Raw genomic sequence first — 12,938 nt, 5'->3', positions numbered from 1 at the left:
AAGTGAACAGCTGTGGCCCCAACACTGAACCCTGCGGGACACCACTTTCAACGGTTTCCATTCTGAAAAACAGTCTTTTATCCCAACTCTCTGCCTTCTCTCAGACAGCCAATCCTCAATCCATGCCAGTACCTCACCTTGAACACCATGGGCCCTCACCTTACTCAGCAGCCTCCCGTGAGGCACCTTATCAAAGGTCTTTTGGAAGTCTAGATTTGGTTTGTCTCCAGCACCACTTTATTTTTCTGTTGTTGTAATTATCTCTCTGCCTCACTTAATCAGATTAGAGGTCATCCCTTCGCTTGTTATTCAGCTGTTTACACTTTACTAACACTGTCTGACACTATTGATCACCTGCAGAAAGTTGTTATTTGACAGTCTGCTCACACCATTTCTTCGATCTATTGATCACTCTGCCCTTCGTCTCTCTCTGCCAATGAATTCTGCATCTCTGTGCTTCTTTCTCACTTCGTGGGGAGTGATAGCCTCATGGTATTATCACTGGAATATTAATCCAGAGACTCAGGAAATGTTCTGGGGACTAAGGCTCGAATCTCACCATGGCAGATAGTGGAATTTGAATTCAATAATAATCTGGAATTCATTGTCTAAAGATGACCATGAAACCATGGGAAAAACCCCATCTGGTTCACTAATGTCCTGTTGGGAAGGAAACTCCCATCCTTATTTGTTCTGACCTCCATACGACTCCAGATCCACAGCAATGTGTGGTTGACTCTTACCTGCCCTCTGGGCAATTAGAGATGGGCAATAAACGCTAGTCAGGCCAGTGAAGACTAAATCCCATGAATGAAAAAAATTAAAAAACAAACATGACACAGGGGCTACACTCCAAAAGCTTGCGATTTCAAATAAACCTGTTGAACTCTCACCTGGTGTCATCTGATTTTTGACCTTGTCCACCCTAGTCCAGCACTGACACATCCACATCATGCAAGTAGTGAACTCAAATAAAACATCCCTTCCAGAAACCCAATTTGTGATAGATTGAACATTGGAAGAGAGTTAAAATGATGAAAGATTGAACAGTGCCTGTGTCCAAACTCTTACTAAATTTTGTGACCCTTTACCTCCGTGCACACTAACTTATGTTGGCATCTGGTCTTACTACATTTCAGATTTAAAATTCTCAACGGGGTGTTTATATTGCACCCTCATCATGCTACTTTATCTCTTTCTCACCTTCTCCAGCCTTACAAATGCTGGAGAGTTAGCTGGTGTTTATAAAGTTTGAGAAGCTTTGTAGCCCAGGTTGTGGATGAGGTTATAGACGAGGTTGTAGACATGCTCACCAAGCTGGTGGGTTTGGTTGCAAACGTTTCATCACCCTGCTAGGTAACATTGTCAATGTGCCTCCGGTGAAGGTCAGTATTCTGTCCTGCTTGTTATTTATATGCCCCGGTTTGCTGGGGTGGTTGGTATTACTTCTGGGTCTGTTTTTCAGTGGTTAGTACACAGGGTCTAATTCAATGTGTTTATTGATGGAGTTCCAGTTGGAATACCAGGCTTCCAGGAATTCCCTGGTATGTGTCTGTTTGGCTTGTGTGATTATCGATGTTTTGTCCCAGTTGAATTTGTGTCCCTTGTTGTCCGTGTATAGTGAAACTAGTGAGAATAAGTCAGGTCTCTTGGTGTCTAGTTGGTGTTTATGTATCAGTGTTGTCAATTTTCTCCTGGTTTGGCCTGAGTAGTGTTTCTCACAGTCCTTGCATGGTATTTTGTACATTACCTCAATTTTGCTGGTATGGAGTCCTTCATGTTCATTAGTAGCTATCGAAGAGTGTTTGTCAGGGTTGTGGGCTATTCCCAGACCTAGGGGTCTGAGTAGTTTTGTGGTCATCTCTGTTTCTCCCCCTCTGTTTCGAACCATCTGCTGCTGCCAATCTGTTTTTCAACCTCTGTTTCCCACCCTCTGTTTCACAAGAAATGTCCTTGATCCATAGCAGGGCAATTGGTGAGTCTGGTCGTGTTGTGGCTTTCTGTTGTGGTCTGTCTCCAAGGTAACGGCGGATTGTGCTTTTTCGGTGTCCATTCCTTTTGAAGACTCTGTATAAGTGTTCCTATTCTGCTATGTGTTGTTCCAGGTTGCTGCTTGTTTAAGTAGTGTCCTGTTACAGCTCTGTTTGTGGACGTTGGGGTGGTTGCTAGTGTAATTCAGTACCTGGACAGTATGAGTAGTCTTTCTATATACGCTAGTCTGGAGTTCTCCATTATTTTTGTGTTCTACCATTATGTCCAGGAGGGAAAGCCAGTTGTTGTTCTCTTCTTCTTTTGTGAATTTTATCCCAGTAAGGATGTTGTTTGTATGTCGGTGGGTTTCTTCTAGTTTTATGTGTTTAATAATCATGGAGTTGTCATCTACACAACGGACCCAAAGTCTGGGTTGTATAGTGGGGAGTGCTGTCCGTTCCAACCTTTGCATTAATGCTTCTGCAATCAGCCCTGACATTGGCGAGACCACTGGTGCTCTGTTGATTTGTTTGCATATGCTGTTTTTGAAGGTGAAGTGGCTTGTGAGTCACAGATCTAGCAGTTTCATGGTGGTGTCCTTATTAATATTATTGGTGTCCTGGGTTGCCTGCCTACTTGATTCATCCAGTAGTGTAGCAATTGTTTCTCTGGCTAGATCAATGTTTATGGATGTAAATAGTTCTGTTACGTCAAAGGATATCATAGTCTCGTCCTCTTCTATCCTGGTGTCCTTGATGGTGTTGAGGAATTCTTGGGATGAGTGGGTGGAATGGGTAGTGTTGTCCACTAAATATTTTAATTTCTATTGTAGTTCTTTGGTAAGTCTTTATGTTGGTGTACCTGGCAGTGATACAATGGGTTTGAGGGAAACCCGCAGTTTGTGTACCTTGGGAGTCCGTAGAATCAGGGTGTGCTGGATCCCTCTGGCTTCATTTTTTAGTATACTGTTTTGTCTCCTGAATTGTATAATTTCTTCAGGCTCGTGGTAATCTGGCTCCCTGTGGTTTTGGGTCTATTGCCATCTGTTGGTAGGTATTGGTATCTGCTAGTAGTGAGTTAGCTTTCTCGAGGTTCTATTGAGGATTACTGTCATGTGTTCTTTGTCCGCTGGTAAGATTATAATCTTGCTGTCTTACTTCAGTCTCTCCAGGGACTTCCTCTCTTCTATGCTGAATGTGTTCCACTTTCCTTAGTGTATATAAAAGTTGTCATATTGATAAGTGAGAAAACGTCAAAACGGGGGTAATCTTATGCCTGAGAGATAGTAGGATCTAGGCCCGAAACGTCAGCTTTCCTGCTCCTCTGATGCTGCTTGGCTTGCTGTGTTCATCCAGCTCTACACTTTGTTAGCTCAAAATCTTACGCCTGATTGCGCACACACTCTCTCATTTGGGTGTACAACCACTCTTGTGCAGATTAAAGTGCCGGCCCACAAGGTGTTGCCTATTCTCTTTGGTAAGGCAGTTGCAGGCCCATACAAGCTGCCTTTGCTACACAATCTCCTGTGCCACTAATTAGGCACCGAGCATGCCTCCAAACCCAATGAGAATGTTTATATTTAGTTACTTAGTAGTAGAGAACTTGAGTATTGCTGAATGAAAAGGCATGTTGCCAAAGCATTATATTTTGTGTTCATCAGGACAGGCAAGAGAAAGTCAAAATTCAAAGGGACCCACAAGTTAAACAACAACATGAGAAAAGGAGTGCTGATTAGTCAGCGAGTGGACTACAATTGGTCATAGTATTGCCATTGGAAATGCATCAGGGAACAGTTATTTCCCAAGCATTTTTAAAATTTAAATTCAGCGAGTCAGGACCTAGAAAATATCTGGGTGATAGGTTCCCAACTCCAACTTAAAAAACAACCTCACCACTGTCTGTGGACGCTGCCAATATTGCTGTACATTTCCAGCATTTTGTATGTATTTTTATTTAAATGTTCAAGGCTGAAAGTAGCAAAAGCATGATTGAAGTTTCCAGCAGAAAACTGGCTGAGCCAGGAGAATGGGGAAGTGGGAGAGGGTTTGGGGTAGGGAGGTAGTGGTGCTGTAGAGAATAATACTATGGCCTGAGATAGACAACTTCTTTTTAAGAAGGCATACTTTTAAACTGATGTTGCGGTATAACTTGGTCAATAGTGGTTATCACATACAATTTCTTTAAGCAGTTAATCACTATTTTTTAGGCAATGCACATGGGGGTAGGTTTTTAGCTGCTTGTCCTGGATTAGAACTGACATTGTAGATTGCCTGCCCATTATAAAAATGAAAACTCAGACAATTTCTTTAACAAGTAGCCAAAATGCACAGCCAATTTTACGCTCAGGCAGCAAGTTGAAAATCTATCCCTCATGTGTCAGTACTCATTCAGAATGCAAAAAAGACATGAATTGCTACAGTTTATCACCAACTCCATTTACCGGGCAAAGTTCACATTATCTGCCAAATAAACATAAAGTTCTTACTTTTTCATAATTCTGTAATTGGTTTGCTCATCATTCACCACCTGAGTGTGAAGCCATTCATAGGTTAGCTCTCTGCTTTTTTGTAGCACCTCTGCTGAGGTTGTATCTTGATGAGTCAGTTCTTCCGGTGCTGAATGAAATTAACAGAATTAATTACAACTGGGAAATTCTAAATCTCATTCATCTTTTAATACTTTTTTTAAAAGATAGTAGGTGTTATGTGATTCAAAGCATTGTTTATATTCTCATTCTCATCAAAACCCACGTCCATGCCTTTGTCACTTGCAATATTAATTTTCAAACATTTCTATCCTGCTGTTTCCAATTTCACTCTACCTAAACTCCACTGCTAGCACTTATATCAAGTTCCACATTCTTATCACTACTGTCTTCAACAGTATAATCCCGTTAACCTGTTTCCTGGTTGCCTCTGTTTAGACTCAAGTCCTGGTAGTGAAAGGTCTGTTTCAGGAGGACAGCTTGGGTAGTTTGGGCTTGTACTCACTCTCTGGTGCCATTTTAAAAACGCAGAACGAAATAAACAAAAAGACAGAAAAATAAAGAAACAGTGATCAGTCATTCTTGTTATGTGCTCAGCCATGGGCCATGGGCCTAGTGGCCAGCCACGAGACCCCTTCACTGTACCACTGCCACTACAGCAAGAATTGCCACTCTTTGGCACCATCTTGCCCTCACCACTAGGAGTCCTCAGTGGACCGCACCAATGTATACGTCACTGATGTTGCAGGTACACCAGACCAAGCTTGACTGTCACCACCAAGAGCTCACTTCATGCCTATCTCACTGATGTAACCACTGCCAAAGCCACTAGGTCTCATACTGGGCCCCTAACCCACCTCCACTGCTGCCTCCATGAATCTGCGCTGGATGCAGATGCCATCAGGAAGCCAAACTCACCTCCTCCGCAGCAAGCATGAGTCAGCATTAGGACTGCTTCATTGATGCAGAAATGCTGGGCTCACTTTCCGACTTTTGTTGGGACCAGAGGGCATAATCTCAGAATGAGGGGTCACATATTTAAGACAGAGATGAGGAGGAATTTCTTCTTCCAGAGGTTAGTGAACCAGTGGAGTTCTTTACTGAAGAGTGCTGTAGAGACTGGTTGTTAAGTGTATTCAAGTCTGGATAGATAAATTTTTAATCATAAGGGAATCAAGGGTTATGGGGAAAAGACAAGAAAGTGGAGTTGAGGATTATCAGATCAGCATGATCTCATTGAAAGACGTAGAATATTCAAAGGGCTCGATAGCTAAATTCTGCTCCATTGTCTATGGTCCTTTGGTCTTAAGTAGATAACTTTGTCAATCTACTAGTAGGTAATCATTGTCCTTTAAACTGTAGCTCAAAGTTGGACCATGGGACGACAAAAAATCTTTATTTAAAAAAATCATTAATTAGTTCTGAAGAGTAACTGTGATAAAAGTGCATTAGTTGACAGCACAGAAAACTACCAGAAGAAAACAACTGATTATGTCGCATGAGGATCTCAATTAGCAGTCAAGTCTGCATTACTGTCATGAAGAGATGTAGTTTAAAAAAAGACTCATGTTGTTACTTATACATTAAAATGTATTGACTATAGTTCACATATAAAAGTTGAAATTTCACAAGCACAAAATGTCAAAGCTAATTAACTTAGATCCAATGCTTTTATGCCACAACAACTGATTCTTACTCCGTGTATAGATGAAATAACGCCCTGTTGAACAACACAGTACATCAAGAATAAATTTTTGCTAGACATTTGATGCAGAAACATTTGATACTCCGGATGTAGAATGGATGTCAAGACATAAACCTATGATGGTTTTTAAGGATTTCAATAAATACACTTCAATAAATATAATATCAATTAATGCAATAAAGGCAAATATACATTTATGATCAAAGATGATCTTATTCTTATCATATTTTTCCTTTGCAAAGCGGTTTTTATTTAAACTGATATTGGCAAGAATAAAGATCCTCTGCATCTTTTCATTTTCAATGTTGACTGACTTATAGCATCTGGCATTGCATGTTTTCAGTGACTAGCCTTTCTCTAACTTTTCCAAGCACCTTCGTGATCTTATGAAATCTGCACTCCTAAATGTTGAACATAAATCAATCAACTATCCAGATCTTTGGCACGTTTCACACAGGGAATCTGAATAAATGTTTAATCTTCAATTGTACACTGACAATTATGAACTCATTAGTATTTCATGTTTCCTTCCTTGAAACCAAGAGGATTCTTGTTAAATACAAATGGCAGAAAACTAGATGCTAAACTGTAGATTTACTGGACAATCAGTTGCCTGAATTGAAGTCTTGTTGTAAAGTTTTATTTTTATTTTCTTCTTGATGTACTTTGGAACAGAAAATATATTACTGTTGTCTGATTTGCAATAAGGCTCTCCTCAGCAGTCCACTGGATTAGTACATTTCAAAACAGGCATAGTAACATATTCCTACATCAAGAAAATTTGTGCATGACGGCTTATCTTGCAGATCTCAGGGATCTTACACAATCCAAGGTCATAATCTCTGTAGCAGAAACAATGTCATGATATTAAAGAATGAAGTCATTCAGGGCTATGTTAGGGACAGTCATTGAGATCAGGACCATCTGCCATTAATTTTCTCAAAAAGGAGAATAATAGACACTCTATGCATTGCTTAGAAATTCCCTACTGAATAAACAAGACAAGGTCATCTGCAGGTTAAATTTTGTCCAAGGCTTTTTCAAATAGAAGAGCACAATTCTGTATTTTAGTAGGTATGGATTTTAAATCTAAGCTCATTATGGATCAATAAATGTAAAAAAAAGGTTTGAATAAACATTACAAAAATGGTGATTCATTGGAAATGGGCTTCAACAAAGCCCTTTAACAGTTGGTGATTCAGTCCAAAGAAAATGTTACACCAAAAGCATTTTAACAATACTGGGCTATTACCTATGAAATAGAGAGCTTAAAAGGTTCATACGGTACACTTTAATATAAGCAATGTTTTAAGAAAAATAATTGGACCTTTGCATTTTTATTGTTCCAAAATGTTATTGCTTATAATCTGGCATTGGCAGGAATAATAGACTTTATTATTTGAGTAATTAAATCATATTACATGAGCATCTTGCAGAAACATCGTTGATACTAATTTGTTAAAAATACTTTTTAAGCTTAGTTTGTTAAAAATATCCTACATCATTGGTTTAACGTAATAAGTTCCATTGTCAAGACAAAAATATCAAATGATTTCTGCCAGTTACTGCATAAACTTTAATTAAAAAGTTATGAAAACATTTCATTTCAATTTTCACAGTGCAACATTTAACAAGAAGATGGTCCGGAATTGTTGGTTTGCAGTTAAGACTTCTTTAATTTGTCCAAGAAATAACTGAGGTATTGACTTAAAATGAATTCAATTTATTTACAACAAATTAAAGTCGGCATGCTCATGCTTTGGTAATCTATAGATTTTCCTGTCCTTTTATTTTAGCTATTTTCATCAATTCTGATGTTTCGCATATTTGCGTAACTAAAACAGGAAATCTCACTCTGATCTCAGGCCATCTAAACACCTGCAGGCAGATTTCCATGTTTATTTTTAACAAAGCTTAGAAAAGAGTCTAAACATTCTGGCACCTCACTGGCAAGTGCAACAGAAAGCGTGCTAAAATTAACAGCCTTCAGAAGAGACCAAAACTTCAACATGCAACAAGAAAAAGCTGTAGGGAAAAGGTGGATACGAGCAGATATTTGTGTTTTGAATTCTAAAGTAATAGTAACTGGTTTTTATTCCAGATAAAGACATGAACAAAATTCCTTTTGGTAGTATTTGATTTTGCTTTGCATTTTCCAGTGTGACTTCTTTTCAGAATTTCAACAATTTATAAATAACAAATCTGCCCAATAAATGTAATTAAGTGGACAACTTTTTACAATGTGAAACTGATCTGAAAGATACCACCACTACCAAAACTCTTCAATCAGCATGTTACTTTTACATCCCCCAAAAAAGCCAATAATAGCTTCTGTTGTTGGTTCAATTCTACTTTAGTATTTACGGCTTACACAAGTATATGTTCAGGTTTATATAGTGACAGTGCACTTGACAAGTTGAATAAAGTAACTTATTTGCATGTCACACTTTATTGGCTGATGTCCGTACACCAGATTACCCCTACCAGGACCTGGACCTCCAAGGACACGCTCAAAATCAGAATGGTGGTGAGTTGCTAGCATGAAATATGCCTGAGATAGGGAATTCCTTATTCAGGGGTGGGCATTCTGGTATTGTTGGGAGGTTTCTCAAATGGCAGTCTGGCAGAGTTTTGGTTTTTCGTTGGTTGGGGGAGCTGGGGATATATTTTAAATATTAAGTGATGCTATTAAAGATACCAAATTGTTTGCTCCAAAATCTATCAAAATAAAGTGGGGTCAACATTAAATACCCCAAAAATCGCTTAACCTGAAATGTGATCTTAAACAGTCTGCTTGAATATCATAGTTAAAATGTCTCGAGGCTGCCATTAAAATTTTCTGATCCAAATGCATTTTATCAAACTATCAAAATTCTGCATGCATTTTGGTGAACTGAAATTCTCCTCTTTACAGGGAGAGGTTTTTTTGTCCTGGAGTCCAACTTGATTGAAAGCTGTAGCCTAAAAGCCTCAAGTTAATCCCTTGCAAACATCGAGAACAGAATGTGTGGGAAGTGAAAGGCAGTAATTTTGGTTGATTCACACTACACTTTACCTGCCATTAAGTTATATCTTGCACTTTGAGATGTACTGGTGCTGTTTGCTGTCTCATAAATATGAAAAGGAATCTGGTGGCACAAATGTGATTTTAATTCACAGTCAGATGAGATTCAGCCAATGTTAGTACCACCTGAGAAAGTCAGCAATAAAAAAGGTCAGCAACAGAGGAGCTCCAGGAAGGAAGTTTTTTTTTAACTTTTTCAACAAGTTTCTTTGTAAGCCAAGAAGTTAGTATGTTTTTTTGGGCATTTTGAAAAATTGTGTGTCTCTCCTTCCCCAAACAACTGTTTTCTTGGGCTCTGTACAGTGGCCTCCAACCATCAAAAAATCCTGCTTCCACACACCATCCATGTAGTCATGCCCATTGGTTTCTGGTGGAATTGTAACTCAAACACAGTAAGGAGTAGCAGGAGTACAAATGTCTTTGGGTCTCATGGGGTGGCTTGACATGAATGTGTTACATGCCTCGGCCTCCATATATGCGCCCCAAGTTAAAAGAATCAGGACAGGCGTATCTATTGTATTCAACTGGTTTAAATTCTACATTTACAAATTATGTGATCAAATGTGAAACAATATATCAAAATTAACAGAGAAGGAAGCATATTTTAGAGATGAATAGGTTAGGCACATTTTTGATTGCAATAATCTTTCACAACCTTTCAGAAAATATTGCATATAAAGTGGACTTCTGTCCCAAGAATTTTTTGGATTATGTTGTTCATCAATGACTGTCACGCTACATTGTTCCATAAATATCACATTCTATTTGTTTTGTTACTTTGGCAATATTGCTCCAGGCTGTTACTAAATAGCTCCATGCTGTCACCATCTGATATATAAAATATTCAATAATATGCGATGGATGGCCAAATTGATCTATTAAATATTACAAACTGATAGAATAAAGAAGACATAAGCATGATTTCTTTGAATCATGCACTGCTGTGACACTGAAGTATTTGATTGTAAAACCATTTGCTTTTATTATTACATAAAGGAGAAGGAATGGTAGTGCTGACCTTCTTGCAAGCATTTAAGAAAGAATTACAATTGTTGTTATAGTATATAGATACTTTCTCGTGCAAAATAATATTGGTAGTACGCAGAAATCAAAGTCTTACGAAAAAATGTTAAGCACAAAGTTGGTCACAATTTTATCAGTTTACCCAAACTGCAGTGGAAGTGCTAATGTAAGATAATAACATGCAATGTTATAAAATAATATTTCTCTACAGCATGAATACACACAGCATGGAACTTTTGCTGACACATTTCAATTCTGAGCAAACCTTTAAAAATGATTTTTTTTTAGAAAAGGTAAAACTCATTTCAAATGCTAGATACGGCTAGCATAATACAGAATTCCAATAAAAATATATAAATGTACAAGAAATCAGTATCATAAGTTTGTAAATGGATGCTCAGAAATCAGGTACACATTTAATTTCCAATTTCATTCTTTAACTAATAATGAGGCATTTAATCAAAATGAAAATGAATTAAATACTGCAAGCATACACAGCATAACTCTTGCAGTGTTTTACAGTTCTCTGAGAAGTAATGCTGTGAACTAGGCTTGCACTCTGCCAGAAAAGTGGCTCTGACCCATAGAGAGCTCCTTGAGATCACCAATGCCTCAGGCCTTTGCTGCTTTCTCCAAGAAGTCTTATGTTTCAAGTATCAGTTTAGATTTCTTCTGGAGATGATTAACACAAACACAACACAGATTTTTTCCAAGTTATCCAACTCCATGTGTTTATGTTATTCTAGTCCCTTTCTAGATTTTGCTGGCTGTATCTACCTGCTTGAAGTCCCTATCACTTTACGCTCTGAGAGAGCCATTAAATCCATAGTTTCATAAACTTATATATTTCACTTATTGATTACACACAACTATGTTATAACGAGCTTGCACAGATGTGAAACGAATTGAAAAACAGCTTTCATAAACAAACTTTTTTCCATTTCAACACTTTCAACTCTCTCTTGTATGTGCTTTAATACTAGTTTGACAGTTGATGGCCTCTAGTCATATTTTTTAAAATTAAGCATGTTGCATAATCCCAAACTGTCTTTCAAAAGGAAATACTGGCACAGACGTAGTTTCACTTAAACTTGTCTAACAGCTATGACGAATTTAATTGAAAAGTTGGAGTTAAGTGCTGCTTACATGGTATTGTCTTCCCTCTCCATCCCACAACACCTCCAGCCGCAAACCCACCCCCACCAGTTTCTGTGCCCCCATCTTTTTCCCTTTATCTGGCCTCACCACAGAATGCCACCAAGCTTCCTGCTGCAGCCTTTACAGTGGAATGACTTAGACATTGGCTTTGATACTATTATATTCAACAGAGCAATCTGACCAGCTGATAATTTTGGGATACAATGCTGGAAGAGATGGCTCTGACAGCTTTTAGATCATAATGTGAAGTGTAATAATACTTTTGTAAATTAGAGATGGGGAATTTGAATAAGGAAAACAAAACAAAGATCTTCACCCTTTTTTAAAAGACATATTTAGTTATAACTCACTCAGAGATAGTAAGAACTACTGATGTTGGAGTCTGAAGTTGTGGCCAACCAAAAATCATTTAACAGTCAAAAATACAATGAAATGTACAGGCTATAATTCATCATCATAAAAGGGCATTATTTTAATAAAGTATAAGCATTGAATTATTAGAAAAAAATCCACAAGGTTGGCATCTGGCACAAGAAAGTAACTCAATTTGAATAAGGCTTATGCAATATTTTGAGTAGATATCTGTTCTCTTTGGTTGCAAACACAGGAGGCATATGTTGCTTTTGAGACTTTTTAATGACGCTATAACTGATGGGACCGCATTTCATGCTTGTTCTTCCACACTCCTTCTGGAGCTGAGCTCTTGGATACATTGAGAGTGCTATTAATCTTAGATACCATATGAATATACAACACGTATTCAGTTGTGAACTACATATTCAATACATTTGTGGCAAGTAATGACCATGTCCAATAGGAGATAATTCAATCATTGCCCCTCAACATTCAATGGCATTACCATCACTGAATTCCACACCCCATCACCATCCTGAGGTTTCTCATTGACTAGAAACTGAAGTGGAACAACAAATAAATACTGTGGACATGTAAAAGCTGGTGTGAGACTGGGATTCTGTGGGATGTAACTCAATGGCCACCTCTCAAAAGCCATTCCGCCATCTATAAAGGCACAATACAAGAATGTGATGGAACACTATGCACTTGCCTGGATGAGTGCAGCTCTGACAACACGCAAGAAACTTGGCATTATCCAGGTCAAAGCAGATTTCTTGATTAGCATCTCATTATCCATTTTCTACAATCACACTCTTGAATAGTGGTGTATACCATCAACAGGATGCACTGCATATGCTCCTGCAAGATTCCTTCATCAGCATCTCCCAAACCACTGACTACTCAGGAAAAGAGCAGCAGATGTCTGGGAACACGACCAGCTGCAAGTTCCCCTCTAAGCCATTCTCAATCCTGACTTGGAAATGTCTCGCTGTTCCTTCACTTCACTGAGTCAAAATCCTGGAATCCCCTCTCTAAGGACATTGTGAGCCAACCTATGGCACATGGACTGGTGCAGTTCAAACAGGTAGCTCACTACCATCTTTTCAAGGGCAATGAAAGTTAGTTAGCCAGCAAGGCCCACTTTCCACAAGAGAATAAAAGAGGACAGATAAGCA

At 38.5% G+C, this 12,938-nt stretch overlaps 1 protein-coding gene across 2 annotated transcripts in view; it reads right to left on the bottom strand.

Annotated features, from left to right (window-relative positions):
- Positions 1 to 12,938, bottom strand: part of lrriq1 (leucine-rich repeats and IQ motif containing 1) — a 220,694-nt gene that overhangs the window by 24,090 nt on the left and 183,666 nt on the right. For both annotated transcript variants that reach the window (XM_059652467.1, XM_059652466.1), the window contains one exon: positions 4,457 to 4,586. In XM_059652467.1, coding sequence (XP_059508450.1) covers positions 4,457 to 4,586 — 130 coding nt within the window. The remainder of the gene's footprint in view (positions 1 to 4,456; positions 4,587 to 12,938) is intronic.

Source organism: Stegostoma tigrinum, chromosome 18 (assembly GCF_030684315.1).
Source record: "Stegostoma tigrinum isolate sSteTig4 chromosome 18, sSteTig4.hap1, whole genome shotgun sequence".
Lineage (NCBI taxonomy): Eukaryota > Metazoa > Chordata > Chondrichthyes > Orectolobiformes > Stegostomatidae > Stegostoma > Stegostoma tigrinum.
Note: the sequence above shows the minus strand (reverse complement) of the source record. Positions and strands in the feature narration are given on the sequence as shown.